General features: G+C 52.0%; 2 protein-coding genes across 2 annotated transcripts; one reads left to right on the top strand and one right to left on the bottom strand.

Moving 5' to 3' along the window:
- Window positions 1-242: 242 nt before the first annotated feature.
- FCHSD1 (FCH and double SH3 domains 1) lies at window positions 243-11,286 on the top strand. The gene is made up of 20 exons (XM_006866257.1): window positions 243-263; window positions 523-620; window positions 1,233-1,278; window positions 1,770-1,837; window positions 2,177-2,312; window positions 2,399-2,535; window positions 2,629-2,692; window positions 3,546-3,674; window positions 4,121-4,243; window positions 4,414-4,509; window positions 5,420-5,545; window positions 5,946-6,050; window positions 6,450-6,611; window positions 7,146-7,274; window positions 7,351-7,434; window positions 7,590-7,707; window positions 7,845-8,065; window positions 10,138-10,225; window positions 11,049-11,104; window positions 11,236-11,286. The coding sequence occupies exons 1-20, from the start codon at window positions 243-245 to the stop codon at window positions 11,284-11,286; spliced, it is 2,058 nt and encodes a 685-aa protein (XP_006866319.1).
- A 411-nt stretch (window positions 11,287-11,697) lies between these two features.
- RELL2 (RELT-like 2) lies at window positions 11,698-15,283 on the bottom strand. The gene is made up of 9 exons (XM_006866195.1): window positions 15,041-15,283; window positions 14,374-14,613; window positions 13,908-13,973; window positions 13,760-13,826; window positions 13,129-13,314; window positions 12,480-12,852; window positions 12,345-12,378; window positions 12,164-12,167; window positions 11,698-12,093 (listed from the first exon to the last, which is right to left on the bottom strand). The coding sequence occupies exons 2-7, from the start codon at window positions 14,555-14,557 to the stop codon at window positions 12,346-12,348; spliced, it is 909 nt and encodes a 302-aa protein (XP_006866257.1). The 5' UTR covers window positions 14,558-14,613; window positions 15,041-15,283; the 3' UTR covers window positions 11,698-12,093; window positions 12,164-12,167; window position 12,345.
- Between the last annotated feature and the right edge of the window lie 280 nt (window positions 15,284-15,563).

Genomic DNA, 15,563 nt, shown 5'->3' with positions numbered 1-15,563 from the left:
GGTTCTCCCCATCGCCCAGCGGACGCGGCGTCAGTCCGGCGGCAAGGACCCTTCCGGAGTAGTGGCAACAATAACAGCGGTTTAGATCCTCTGCTGCCCCCTCCCTCTTGCTTCCTCAACCCAAGCCGGACCAGGCGTAGGCGGGCTGAGGGCGGGGCGTGGGCCAGTCAGGGGCGGGAATTCTTTGAGGGCGGGGCTTCCCCGAGTTCCGGAGTCGAGTCGCTGTCTGGGCCGGAGTGGAGATGCAGCCGCCGCCCAGAAAAGTAAGCTTAGCTTGAGAATGGGGACTCGTGGCGGAATGGGGGAATGGAAGTGATCAAGGGGGTCACCGGGCCCAGAGTGGTAGACGGGGAGTGGGAAGGGGTCAGAACCCAACCTAGAAGTAACCGAGGAAACAACTCAGCCCCTCCCCGTCCCCGCCCCCTCACCTCTCTACCCATCAGTGTTCTTTCAGGTGTTCCCCGCCCTTCCCCCACACACACACTCCGGGCCAGGGTCTCCATCCTCTTTTACCTTTCTCAGGTGAAGCCGGCCCAGGAGGTGAAGCTTCGCTTCCTGGAACAACTAAACATCCTTCAGACTCGGCAGCAGAGGGAGGCGGATCTGCTGGAGGACATCAGGTAGGCCACCCCTACCCCATTCCAACTCTCTACTCACCGCCCACTCCCTGTGTCCTGCTCTCCGCCCAACCCACCCACCCAACATACGTCTGCCCCAGACATGGATGAAGCACCCTTTAACCGGCTCATTCTCTCCCCTTTCCTAGGCTTGCTGCTCCATAGACCAGATAGGAATTTCACTCACACACACACACACACACACACACACACACACACACGCACACACACACACACACGCACGAACTCTTCCTCCAACCCCATAACCCCTTTCTGTACCTGCCTCTCCCTACAAGCTTTGGGCAGAATCCCCCTTTTTTCTTCCAGACCTGTGAGAAGGCTGGTGGGTCCCTCTCAGAATTCTCCCCTTCAAGTCCTGAGATGGTCCTCAGGGTGGGGAAGATATTGCTGGGGCTCTGAACTATGAGGTGAGGTTGTCTGGGTTGCGGCTGTCCGAGGTGATCTCAAGGACTCTCTCTCTTTCGTTCCAAACCCTCCACGTGTAGTTATTCTAGGCCTGGTTTCCATTTTTCTCCTGCCTAGACTGAGGAGAGAATTGAGGGTGGGAGAACAGCACCAAAAAGTAATCTCCACAATCCACCCCAAACTCCACAGATCCTACAGCAAGCAGAGGGCAGCCATTGAACGCGAGTATGGGCAGGTATGAGACTCCTTCTTTGAATCCTCTCCTTTGCACCCACCAGTAACGTCTCTCCCCACATACCCCTATTCTGGTCAAGAGCAAATGTGTCCATCAGGCAAGCTTGTGTCACATCCCTGCTGTGCTACTTATTAGCTGTGTAACTTTGGACAAACTGATAATAATATTATACTTTCTTTCATGTATGTATTGGCGCCGTGAATGCAAAAATGGGCTCAAACATAGCAACAATGGTGAGGCTAGCACAGGACCAAGCAGTTGTTTTATCCTGTTGCACACACAGTCACTCACAACAGCAGCCTAACAACAGTGCTTAACAACCTTTATGTAGAATTGTTGAGGATTGGATAAGCATGGAAAGCACTTAGCAAAGTGTGTGACATACGATATCATTCAATGAATGTATTATTATTCCCTGATTCTCTAATCTCCCACTTTGGGAGATGGGTATCTTTGAAAGGGAACTGGGTCTGTGGTGGCTTTCCCATTAGGCACTCCAGAAACTGGCTGGGCCATTCCTGAAGAGGGAGGGGAATCGGAGCGGTGAGATGGACAGCAGGTGGGTACCATGGAGGGAGGGTTAAAGGGGCAAATAAAGATGGGGAGTACTGCCCCAGGAACCTGTGGGGATGAAGGCTCAGTGAGGAGGAACGCACGTGGTGAGCAGCAGGTAGAGCTGACACAGCAGCAGGAGAGAAGCTGACCTAGCAAGGACATTGTGGGTGGGGGCGGGGGGCATGAGTGAGGCTTGTGGCTGAGCTAATGGGCTGATCGATTGATGGACTCCCAGATGAAGGGGGATGGGAAAGCACTCTGTCTCCTGGTGTTGGGGGTGGTGGTCTCATGAAGCTTTGGAGTGCTTCCCTCATCCACACAGACCTTCTCTGGGGAGGAGTAGGACAGTGTTTGGTGCCTGGCGCTGCCTGCTGGATGCTACCGTGGCTGGGGGCCAGGCCCGGCTCCAGGCATCTGACCGATACCGTGACCTGGCAGGGGGCACAGGGCGGAGTGCCAAGGAGCAGGTGCTCAGGAAGGTATGGTTCAATGGATGAAATGAAGGGAGGGCTGGCTCAGGACTGGAGGTAGCCTGGGTCAGGACTTAGTGTGTGCATGTTTCCAGGGAGCAGAGAACCTCCAGAGAGCACAGGCTGAGGTGTTGCAGTCTGTCCGGGAACTGAGCCGAAGTCGGAAACTGTATGGACAGCGGGAACGCGTGTGGGCCTTGGCACAGGAAAAAGCAGCCGATGTTCAGGCCAGGTGGGGATTCAGGAAGGCTGGGGAGTAGATGAGGGGTAGGCCTAGAGCACCACAGCTAGACCTGACCCTAACTCCTCTTCCCTGCCTGCTCAGGCTGAACCGAAGTGACCATGGGATCTTCCACACTAGAACCAGTCTCCAGAAACTCAGCACCAAGGTTCGGGGCATGGGAAATCCAGTGGGCAGAGGCTAGTTTGGAACCTAGAGGCATAAGTCTGAGAGATGAGGTTTGCGTCCAGGCTCCCCTGCTTCCTAGGTGGGTGACCTGGGTTAAAGTTCTTGATCATTCTGAGCGTTATTTTTCCATCTGTAAAATGGAAATAATACCCTTTTAATTTGTTCCTTCACTATGTGTTTATTGAGGATCTCTTACATATTAGATACTGTTCTAAACATTGAGGATACAGCAGAACACATTACCAATGAAGTTGCTGCCCTTGGGGAAATGACAGTTAATTGGAGTAGGCATGTAGAAAATAAATAAATCAGATTAAGATGAAAAGAGAAAATGCTATGATAAAGGGTAACGGGGTGGGAGTAATTTTGAAGGAAAGCTTCTCTGAAGATGTGGCCTGAGTATCCAGAAGGAGCCAGCCATACAAGCAAGTAGCTAGGAAAAGAACATTCTAAGCAGAGGAGAATAGTGAGTGCAAAACCTTGAGGTGGGAACAATTTTGTAAGCTTAGGAACTGAGAGAAGGCCGGTGGGTTGGAGCGCTGTGAGAAATGGGACAAGCACTGTGAACAGAGGTCTGAGAGGTTGTAGGCACTAGCTCATGTTGGACCTGCTGGACCATGGTAAGGAGCAGCTTGGATTTTGTTTTAAATGTATGAAGAAGCATTAGAGGATTTTAAGCAGGAGTTCTGAGTGTGTGAATTTTTAGTGTAGAGTGGGGCACCTAGTATGCATTTAATAATGTGAAGATTCATTCTGGATCTGGGTTCTGAGGTGGCCTTGGAAGGACCTCTGTGGTCCAGGGCTCCATGCCAACACTTGTTTTCTATTCTCAGCTATCTGCCCAGTCTGCCCATTACTCCCAGCAGCTGAGAGCAGCCCGCAATGAGTATCTTCTCAACTTGGTGACCACCAATGCCCACCTGGACCACTACTACCAGGAAGAGCTGCCAGCCCTGCTCAAGGCTAGTCTCAGGCCATATACTTTTGCCCTTCCAGGGGAGGAGGGGGAGGCCTCATCCTTCCCATGAGGCTGGGTGGCTACAGGGACCTAGCTTGTTTGGAGTGGTTAGAAGATACATTCTTAGTTCTGCTCCTAGCTGGCTGTATTACATTGTACAAGACACTTAACCTTTCTGAGCCCCATCTTCCTCATCAAGAATAGCCCCTACTTTGTTTTATACGATTGTAATGGGGCTCAAAGGAGTAATGGGTATGAAAATGGTTTTAATTGATAAAGTACGGTACACACACACGTCTGTGCCTATTATTATAAACAAAAATAATGCCTTACACTCTTTCCCTTCTTCCAATACCTATGCCTATCACCCATCCAAACCTGGACTGAGAGCCTGCTTCACAACAGAGGCCTGGGGGAAGGGGGGTATCAGTATTTTGGGGTTCTCTCCAGGCCCTGGTCAGCGAGCTATTGGAACACTTGAGGGACCCCCTGACCTTACTGAGTCGTACTGAGCTGGAAGCTGCAGAGATGACCCTGGAGCATGCCCGGCAAGGTGGGCAGGCAACCTCCCAGGTGAGACTGTAAGAGCTGCCTAGAGATCTTCTTAACCCTTCTCTCCCAAATCAGATCACCCTCCTGCATTTCTTCCCCTCTCCTTCTCACCTTGTCCTCTTTCTTCCAAGAGAGTCTGCGGACAGGATTGCAGAGAGTGCCAGCGATAACTGACTTTTTGCAACCCCCAGGTAAGCTGGGAGCAGGATCTGAAGCTCTTTCTTCAGGAGCCTGGAATATTTTCCCCCACCCTACCTCAGCAGTTTCAGCCAGCAGGGACTGACCAGGTAAGACCACTCTGCTTGTTGGCACCAGGCCAAATGTGCTTTAGGCCTCATTCCTCAGGACCCTTATCCTGGTATTAACGTAAAAGCCATTTGCCCTCAAGTCTGCTCCTACTCACCATTTGCACCACCCAGGTATTAAAACCCTGCTGTCTGGGACTCTGATATTAACTTACAACCCTGCTGTCGTGTCAATTCTACCTCACAGTGACCCTATAGGATAGAGTAGAACTGCTCCATAGGGTTGCCAAAGCAGTCTTTACAGAAGTGGACTCTCATCTTTCTCTTATGTAGCAGCTGGTGGGTTCGAACCACCAACCTTTTGATTAGTAGTCCAATACTTAGCCCACTGTGCCACCAGGGCTCCTTGGTATTAACTTGGTGGTGGTGGTTGTGTGCCGTGGAGTCAGTTCCAACTCATAGAGACCCTACATAGGATTTCTGAGGCTGTAAATCTTTTTGGGAGCAGAAAGCCTCATCGTTCTCCCATGGAATGGCTGATAGTTTCGAAATGTTGACTTTGAGATTAGCAACCTGATTTGTAACTACTACGCTACCAGTTAAACCTTGGAGAGCTCCCAATCACCTCTCATCCACCAGGAGCACATATTAACATCCCCTATCTGCACCTTTCTGTTGTACATAAGTCGGTACCAACTCCATGGCACCTAACAACAACAACTAATGCACCTTTTAGTTACTTTATTGCACTGTCCTCTTCATTCCCCTTCGGGAACTTTGTGCACCCCTGTGTCCATGCAAGTGCATACTTACTTAGGTTCACAGACAGGGCTACGTGTCCTGACCTCTGTGTTCTGGATGCCAGGACAGAGAGAGGAACAAGGAGGGAACTGGAGAGAGGGGAAGTGGAAAGGAATGGCATCAGGTGCTCCTCACAGCTGCATCCCTTCAGGTGTGCGTTCTGGAGCTGGAAGGGGGAGCAGGAGGCGTAGCTGGGAAGAGTGGCCTGGAGAAAGAGATCCAGCGCTGGACGAGCCGAGCTGCCCGCGATTACAAGATCCAGAATCATGGGAATTGGGTGAGGCAGGGGGCACAGGCATTTGGGTGGGCATGAAGACCTGTGGGGAAGAGATCTTGGTGTCACTAAGGGGGTCTTGGGCCTGTAGGCAGGAGGGAAGGGGAAGGTATTTTAAGCCAACAAGTATGGTACAATGGTTACAAGCACAGCATTTGGAGCTAGATGAGTTGGATTTAAATTGCAGTTCTGTTGTGTTCTAGTTTTGTAATATGAGGTGAGAAGTGACTTAACCTCTCAGGACCTCAGTTTCCTCGTCAGTATACTAAGGTTATTAATAGTACCCACCTCATTGAGGAGATTAAATGATGTCATGCATGTGAAACAACTAGCAAAGTGCCAGGCCCAGAGTAAGCCATGCTTCAGAGTATCTCCACCCACCCCGGCCTATTTTACCAATCAGGTGCTACAGCGGCTGGAGCAGAAGCTGCAGCAGGCTCTGGAGCGGGAGGCTCCAGGCATAGAACAGCGGCTACAAGAAGTGAGGGAGAGCATCCGGAGGGCACAGGTGAGCTACAGGACAAGGGTTAGGGCCTCTGAGATCCCACGTCCTTAGGCAATGCCTCCATTCCTTTCCAGCCCATTTTTATATACGTGAGCAAAGATTGATAGATATTTGAATGTTTACTACGTGTGCAGGAGCAGATCACGAGGTTTTTTCTCCTTCAGAGTGCCTGGTGGATTTGAACCGCCTACTGTTGATACTATCTTTCAGTTGGCAGCTGAGAGCTTCACTATTGAGTCACCAGGGTGCTTCCCCAGTCCACCCCACCTTGCCTCTATTCGTCTAGCTGATGGCAGGGAGGTGGGAGGTAAAGGATAGATACAGCTGGTTTGATTCCACTCACCTCCCAGAGGTAGCCCCAACTAGACCATGGTCTTGACTGACTCCTGTTCTCCATGCCAGGTGAGCCAGGTAAAGGGGGCTGCCCGGCTGGCTCTGCTACAGGGAGCTGGCCTGGATGTACAGTGCTGGCTGAAGCCAGCCATGACCCAGGCCCAGGATGAAGTGGAGCAGGAGCGACGACTCACTGAGGCCCGACTGTCTCAGAGGGACCTTTCTCCTACAGTGAGTTCTAGCTTCTGTCTACCCACAAATCCAGGAGGGCAAAACTCCCCAGAGGGAGGCAGATGCTATTACATGAGGGTCATGTGAGGGTTGTTGTGAGTCTTAAATGAAACCTGTCAAGTACAATGCTTTGCACAGTTTCTGGCGTATGGAGTCCTAATAAACTTTTATCATGAGTGTAGGTTGGTGATTAAGAACTAAGCTTCTGGAGGTAGACTATAAGTGGTTTCAACACCAGCCATTCCACTTTCTAACTCTGTAATCCTAGAAAGTGACGTAACCTTTCTGAGCCTCTGTTTCCTCAAAAGTAAAATAAGGTAAATAGTTACTAGATTGCTATGAAGGTAAGTGTGACAATACATAGAAGATAGTTACCTTTGAGCCTGGCAGGTGGTAAGTCTATGGTGATTTTGCTTGTGATCCACAGTGAACAGATGGGCAGTACTACGTTGAAGGAATATCTAGTGTCCTTTAGGGGCAGGATGGAGGAGTAGGAGATAAAGCTGATTATGTCTGTTCTCTGATCCCTTCCAGGCTGAAGATGCTGAGCTCTCTGACTTTGAGGAATGTGAGGAGGCAGGGGAGCTCTTTGAGGAGCCTGTCCCCCCAGTCCTGACCACCAGACCCCTGCCCTGCTCTGCACATGTGGTGTTTGGCTATCAGGTGTGAATGAGAGTGGGGACCTCAGAGGGTAGGGGTGGAGGATAGCCAACTTCTGAGTCACTCTTTGTGGGCCTAGGCTGGGCGTGAGGATGAGCTGACCATCAAGGAAGGCGAGTGGCTGGAGGTCATAGAAGAAGGAGATGCTGATGAATGGGTCAAGGTAGGTATGGGGCCCTGGTGATGCAGGCAGTGGGAGTGATTTTCTGTGGCCCCTAAAGACTCAGCCAGGTCAATATAGAAACCTGAGTGGAGAAGGGCCAGGGCCATGGACTACTGAGGCAAACTTGATATCTGTCCATATCACTGGACAAGTAGGCTCGGAACCAACATGGCGAGGTAGGCTTCGTCCCTGAGAGATATCTCAACTTCCCGGACTTCTCCCTGCCTGAGAGGGACCATGACAGCAATGACCCCTCTGGAGCAGAGCCCACAGGTAAGAAAGGGACATTCTGGGCCAAGGGGTTCTGGGTGTGGAGGAGAGTTAGTGGATGGCTGTAGCCCTGGGGTGTCATGGTCCTGGGGCACCACCATCCACCTCGTCCCTTCATTATCTCTTCTTGGTTTCTGCAGCCTTCCTGGCCCGTGCCCTGTATACCTACATAGCACAGAGTGCAGAGGAACTGAGCTTCCCTGAGGGGGCGCTCATTCGTTTGTTGCCCCGGGCCCAGGATGGAGTGGATGATGGCTTCTGGAGGGGAGAATTTGGGGGCCATGTTGGGGTTTTCCCCTCTCTCTTGGTGGAAGAGTTGCTTGGCCCTCCAGTGCCCCCTGAGCCCTCAGACGCTGAACAGGTACGGCTTCTCACTCTTACCCTCTGGGTCCCCAGGCCCCTCTGGGTTGATCCTGCCTACCCAGTAGGCCCATATACATTTTCACATTCCTTCCCCAAGTTTTCCCCCTAAGTGGCTTGGGCCTCCCCATCTCATTTGGTTGGGCAGAAAAAAGGGTAACCAAGGAAGCTTAGCATAGCAGTTCAGAGCTCTAGCTTTAGTGCTGAAGAGACTTGAGTTCAGATCCTATTGTGTGACTTTGGCCAGTGATTTCATCTCTCTGAGCTTCTTACTTCATGGGTAAAACAGAGACAGAAGTACGTAATTACGCAGGCTCATTATCATGATTGGAACTAATGGAGGTAAAGCCATTAGTGCAGTGGCCCAGAGGAAGTGCTTTAATAAATAGTACTTATGTGTTGCTCATATGCATGCGAAAGCTGGACAGTGAATTAGGAAGACCGTAGAAGAATTAATGCTTTTGAGTTATGGTGTTGGAGGAGATTATTGAAAGTGCCATGGGCTGACAGAAGAACCAATAGATCCATTTTGGAAGAAGTGCAGCCAGAGTGCTCCTTGGAGGCCAAGATGGTCAAACTTTGTCTCTCATACTTCGGACATATTGTCAGGAGGGACCAGTCGCTGGAGAATATTATGTTTGGTAAGGTGGAGGGTCAGAGAAAAAGAGGAAGGACCCCCCAACGAGATGGATTGGCCAAGTGGCAGCATTGATAGACTCAAGCGTGGCAACAGTAGTGAGATTGTCCCAGGATGGGGCAGTGTTTCGTTCTACTGTGCATAAGGTTGCTATGAGTCGGTACCGACTCAGTGGAACCTAACAACAGCATGTGGCACTATAGGATTAGCACTCAATCTCAAGGTTGGTTGAACTGCAAGGTTGGCTACAGGGCCACTATGAATCGAAATCAACTCAAAAGCACTTAACAACAACATTGCTATAATATAGGGGAGGAGCACAGTGGCACTGTAAGATAAACACTGGGCTGTGAACCACAAAGTCAGTGGTTTGAGTCTAGCAGCCAGGATTCAGGAGAAAGATAGGACTTTCTGCTCCCACAAAGATTTATAGCCTCAGAAACCTTACACTACAGGGTTGCTATGAGTCAGAACCGACTCAATGGCACTTAACAATATTGTTATAATAAAGTAGCCTTGGTGGTACAGTGGTTAAGCACTTGACTGCTAACAGAAAGGTTGGTGATTCAAACCCACCAGCCACTCCGTGGGAGAAAGATGTGGTAGTCAGCGTCCATAAAGTTTACAGTTTTGAAAACCTCATGGGGAAATTTTACTCTTATAGGATCAGAGTCCTGGTGTGGTGCTGCAGGATAATGCAAAATCAGCAGTTCAAACCCACCAGCCGCTCCTCAGAAATCCTAGACAGGGTCTGACTTGAGTCAGGACTGACTTGACGGTATTTAACAGCAACAACATACGGTCTCTATAGTGTTGTAATGAGTCAGAATCGACTTAACAGCAGTGTGCTTGGATTTAGGGGTGTATTGTTATAATGAGGAGTCCTGTGGTGTAGTGGTTAAGCACTCAGCTGCTAACTGTGAGGTCAGTGGTTTGACCCCACCAGTCATCCCACAGGAGAAAAGATGCAGCAGTCTACTACTTTCATAAAGACTACAGCCTTGGGAACACTCTTAAGTCAGAATTCACATGATGGCAATAGGTTATTGTCATAATACAGCAGGAGGAGCATAGGTGCAGAAGGCAGGAGGCCTGGCTTATAGCTAGGAATTGGCCACTAACTGGCTCTGTGATCTTGGACTGATAGCTTGATCTCTCTGAGCCTCATCTCTAAAATAGGAATCATAAAAATGCCTACCTCATAAGATGATAGTAAAGACTGAATGAGCTAATGCTTGTGAAGTGCTAGCAGAATGCTTGGCATAGTGTAAGTGCTCAGTGCATGTTGACTATTGAAATATATATTAGCTACAACCACTGAGACACAAGCAGCTGGCCATTCCTGTATTGGGGAATGATGGGATAGGAATTGAAGATGGGATGGGAGAAACCTTTCTACACCCAAGGGCTGACTCTCTGCCCACTCCACCCTACAGATGCTGCCGTCTCCTTCTCCTCCGAGCTTCTCCCCTCCTGCACCCACCTGTGCCGTAGATGGGCCCTCTGTACCTGTTCTGCCTGGGGGTGAGTTGAGGGAATGGGGAGCTCTGGGAAGATGAAAAACAGGAAGGAGGAAGCTTGGGACTCTTTCCTCCTCAGTCATCATTTGCTTCTCTGTCTACCTTCATGCATATCCCCTGCAGGCCTACTGCAGTTGGTTGAAAGGAGAGTGTGGGGTTTGGAGACAGGCCCATTGGTTCAATGCCCATTTTATCATTCCCTAGTGTGTGATTTGGGGTGGCATGTTTAACCTGTCTGGAGCTCAAGTTTTTTTTTTTTGTTTTTTTTATAAAGTCAAGTACCTACCTCACTGAGTTGTGAGGGTTAAAAAAGATATCCATGAGAACACAGCGTTGTGCCTGGCACATCCTTAGCACACTAGTAGCTGTTTGGTTCCAATTAGCTTAGGGTTCTTGAATCCTACAAACACCTTGGTTTGTGTCCTCATTTCTCCCCTTGTAATGCCCACGTTTTCTAAAATCTGGCACTTCCCACTTTTCCACAGAGCCTCCCTCCCTGCCTCTGGGAAATCCCTGAACATTTCTTGTCCCACCTTCTTCAGTACCCCTAGTTCATGTGGAATGAGCCATCTGTTGTGTTTGTTAATGTTTCATGTATTGAGTTCCTGATAGCCCTTGAGGGTGGAGGTACTATATCCCAACCCCCTTGCTCTAGTACCTTGAGCAGGGCAGATGCCTGTGTTTGTTGAGGATTGATGAAATGATGACATGATAGCTTTTATGACTGACTTCAGCAAATATTTCTAAGAGTACACTGGCCCAAGTGCTGGAGTTAGGACAGAGAACAAAACAAAGAACAAAGGCTGATTTGTGCTTCTTATTTTCAGACCAACTCCCAGATTGCCCTGGGCCCCTGGACCTGATGGCGCCTCGTATCAGGCCGGTAAGGACCACTGCTTTGAAGGAGACTGTGGAGAGAGGTCATTCCAGCTTGGTCTGTTGTGCCTTCAGGGCTGGGGGAATGGGGTATTATTCCCAGAGTACTTTGGAGCCTTGACTGTGTATTCCCTACAGATGCGTCCACCACCTCCTCCACCAGCTAAAGCCCCAGAGTCCCTCACCTGAGAGCTAGGGGGATCACTGCCCCTCAGTGATGCTGCTGCTCCATCCTCATGCTGTCAGAGACTGCTCCCTCAGTGACTGATGATCCTACACACTACAGCCAAAAGCTGGGAGAGCTCCCATTTTCACTCTCCCCAATTTCTGGGGCTGGGACCCACTCCTCTTCTTCCATTCCCCTCCTGCAATTTCTAGGGATGGAACTACCCCTTTCTTTTCTACCACCACCCCATCTCTAGGGCTGGAATCCCTTCTATCCCAATCCTGATATTTCTGGGACTGGAATCCATTGCCCCCAAAGTCTTGAACGGCTCCACCTATCTCTGTCTCGACCCTGGCTCCATACCCCTGGGGAATAGGGGCAGAGGCAGGCCTTGGGAATCAGAAGGAGCTGAAGCCAGTATGCAAAAGCAGATATAATGATCTGAGCTGATTTATTAACAGTGAATAAAGGGCAGAAAGCCCAAGCCAAGGCCTGGACCTCTTGTGCCAAGAGGGCAGGGGGTCAAAGGTGCTATTGCTTTAGGGGTCCACCAAAGACGGGCCTGTTCCCAGCTGCCACGCTCTAGCATATGGAGTGAGGTGGTAGGACAGGCAGCCTGTTGGCAGGCAAGGGAAGGGGAAGAGACTGAGGGGCATGTTGAGCGGTGGTTCTCCCGAGGTCCCTCAGCTTGAGACCGTGCAACTCCAGGTGGAAGTAAGGCTGGCCCCTTAGCTGGGGGCAGTGCTGTCCAGTGGAAGGAAGGGTCTTCATGCCCACCCACCCCTGGCTCTGCCAGCTGGTAGTCTGTTCAGCAGCAGCGAAGAATGAAGCTTGGAAGAGAGGGAAGGTAACAATGTTGCCTCCTATTTAAGCTCAGTCCCACCTTTTTCTTGGTGGCACAAGACTTCCAGGTTCTAGAATCTACCCCCTGGAGCACGTGCCCCACTCCCAACAACCAAACCAAGGAATTTGTAGCAAAGGCTAAAGCCTGCAGTTCACCCTGGAAGTTCAGGGAGTTGATGGGCTTGAGTAGTAGGAGGAGGGAACAGGATTTCCTGCCTTGGGGCCTAGGCAGACTCACCTCACACACCCCCTACTCCCTGTGATGGGGACACCTGAGGGAAAGCAGAGGGATTAACACTGTTTCCAACCAGAGTAGGCGATGATAAGAGCTCAGTCACCACATCCCACGGTAGCCCTGGCCATGTCTTCATACCTGGTGATCTGAAGTGTCTAGTTTGGTTGGCTGTCCATTTGCCTCTTGACTGGGCAGCCCTGGGCTTGGGCCCCTGCTTCCAACACCCACCGCCGACTCTGCAGAGGCTCCAGGGTTCCCCTCAAGTGCACAAGGAACTATGCTGCTGTCCCTGAGTTCCCCATTCTGCACTGGGGGGCTGGCTAGGGACTGCGGCTGTGGCCTGTCAGGGGGCAGTGTCTCCATAGCAGCCATCCCTGCACTGGACTGCCCTCCCCCAGACCCCTGACCAGACCCTAGGTCCTGCCCCCCACCAGAGCCCCAGCTTCTGTCTGTAGGAGAGCCATCACGTTCATGAAGCCCATGGCGTTTCTCAATGTGTGTCACCCGAAACCTGGGAGGAGAGGGAACATTGGGGCTTAGGACAACAAATCAGAAGCTGCTCCCCCCCCCCCCCCCCCCGCATCCAATGGGGGCATCCTGGATGTGATGCCACTTCCTTCTAGCTTGGGCAGGGAAGGCCTCCTCAGACCCTGGAGTATATTTTGCAGCCTGATTCCTGCTGCAGCTCCAAGTCCAGGAGGAAGAAGCCAGGCCTGGCTGGATTCCCACTAGACGCCCAATTACTGGGGCCCTCTACCTCCTTTTACCTGGAGCATTCTGTCCCCACCTGCCCACAGAGAACACGGTGGTCTCCCCAGGCCGGGGACGGCTCTTTCCTTCCTTGGAACGGCCCTGACGGACAAGTGGAGGTCTCTTGTTGCGGCTGCAGTGGATGCAAGGGGCTGCAGAGCCCAGGTGCACTGTGTGATGGTGGGAGGGGGCTCCATCCTGCAGGCTGGAGGTGGCATCCACACTGGACAACAGGGAGGAGAAGAACAGGGGTGACATTCTTGTCTCTCTCTCTGTTCCATTTTCTCTTGTCCTTTCACCATGCTCCTTAACACCCCCCTCCAGGTCCCCCACTTTCCAAAGACCCCAAAACCATTCTTTTCTGATCTTTGTCTAATAAACTTATATTAAGATATCAGTAAACAATTTGTTCTCCTTAGGGCTGTTTGCTAAAAAGAGAATGCTTAACCTAAAGGAGGGCACCAGGGGTGATTGTTAGGCTTGATGATAACCAGGTGGAAGGTGTAGTTTGAAAGAATCTGGATTTCTACAAAACTTTCTTCCTATAGATGAGTCAGCCTTCTTAACCCCCCTTCCCCAAACATGATAGAATGGGAAAGGATTGTGCTGGAGGAGGCGGGTATTCTCCAAGGGAAGTGAAGCCATGCTGGACCTTAATTCCAGCTCACCTGGATAGCTGCATCGTCCCTTCTCCTTCACTGTCCCCCAGCATCTCCTTCAGAGCCTCAGCATTGGCTGAGGGGAGAAGGAAAAGATTAAGTGCATGGCGGCCAGGGCAAGAGAAAGGGAGGAGGCAAGAAGGCAGTCTACACCCACCTTCATTTTGGATGATGCAGCGAACAATCCTCTCTACTGTGTCCTCATTCATGTCATCATCCTCAGCTGAAGGATGTAAGAGATTGTTGGCAAGGAAGGGAAAAATAGATCATCAGCTTTTGAGGGGACATTGCTTGGTTCTTGTGGCTTGTTGCTCAAGACATACCCCCTTTATTTGCTATCATGCTGGGCTTTAGCATGAATAAGGTCATGCTAAAGGGAGCCAGGGCAGGGAAGATAGGAAGTCAATGGAAGGCTAAATCCTTCCTGCCCATGTCGTTTCCTGTAAGTCTTGCCTTCAGGGTGATATCACCCCACTTACTGACTCAAGGAAGCATCACTAGGTTTCCCGCAGGCTTTACTGGGATTAGATCTACATCTTTTGACCAGGGTAAAGGAGAAAAAGGTGTGGGAGAGGGGTAAGAGATAAAGGTGACTGAGCCAGGGTTCTAGGCTCCTGACTCACAGGCCTGGAGCTGGGCGTCGTCAGGCTCTGAGCCCCTCGATGTGCGGCAGCGGTAGCCCTTCTTCTTAAGCACGTGGCAGATCATGAAGCCTACCAGGCCCATGAGGAAGAAGACCAACACAAGCAGGAAGAGCATGTACAGCCCATGCTGGGGCGGCTCCAGGTCAGGCTGTGGTTCCGACATGAGGCCCTGGGGGGCGAACACGGGCCAGGGCGCCTCCTAGGGGGAGGGGTCTGCAGCTGGGGATGGTGAGGAGGGGCAGGAATGTCATCCTTACGATCTCCAAATGGCATGCCTCAGCGGTCCGGCCCCACCCACTACCCAACAAGGGAGCTGTCCGGGCCAGGGGTGCTGGTCCGCCAAGAATGGATTGGGATCGGGGCCAGACAGCAGCTGCGCAAGTCTTCCACGACCCTGGTCTCGCTTCCCCGACGCCCGAAGCGTTCTTTCCAGCTAGTCCCCGCGCTTCCATCCCTCCCAAGGACACTGCAGCGCAGGATGGGACGGTATTCTCAGGAGGCGGACGCGGGAGTCGCGCTTGAGTCAGCGTCCGCTCCTCCTCCGCTCCGGCCTGAGACAGGCCTCTGCAACCCCTTCCCCTGCTTTCCATCCCGCACCCTCCCTTTCCCGGCTCCTCCCATCCTAACCACCTGGCCCACCCAGTACCGGTGGTTCGGCTCTGGCTCCGGGTCGGGTTTAGGCTCCAGGGGTGTCCTAGTCCGGCTCAGGGCCTCCGACGCCCTCCCGGCGTTCATCCCTTGCTTCCTCCCCCTCCCCCCTTCGCCGCCTCACCGGCTCCGGGCTGCGGCTGCGGCGACCGGTGCCGCGGCAGGCGGGGGGAGGGAAGGATGGAGAGGGATGTGCGCTGGTTGGGAGTGGGAGCAGGCTCCGGACAACTCTGGCCCAGGGAAGGAAAGGGGGTGGGAAGCGCTGCTGCGGCCGCCTCTAGGTTCCTAAATGCTTTGGTCCGCAGCCGGCCCGGGACCAGGGGGCGGAGCGCAGGTGTGCGGGGCGGAGAGCGTGAGCTGTGCGCGCGTGTGAGCGCAACTGTAGTACGCGCGTGACTGAGCCGGCCCCCCTCCAGGGGTAGTGCGGCGCCGTCTGCGTCCGGGTGGGGAGGACAGGCGGTCCGACCCGTTAGGGGTGCTCCCTATAGGTTTCTCCTGCACGCCTGAAAGGCTCCTGCCCA

Source organism: Chrysochloris asiatica, unplaced genomic scaffold (assembly GCF_000296735.1).
Source record: "Chrysochloris asiatica unplaced genomic scaffold, ChrAsi1.0 scaffold00087, whole genome shotgun sequence".
Taxonomy (NCBI): domain Eukaryota; kingdom Metazoa; phylum Chordata; class Mammalia; order Afrosoricida; family Chrysochloridae; genus Chrysochloris; species Chrysochloris asiatica.
Note: the sequence above shows the minus strand (reverse complement) of the source record. Positions and strands in the feature narration are given on the sequence as shown.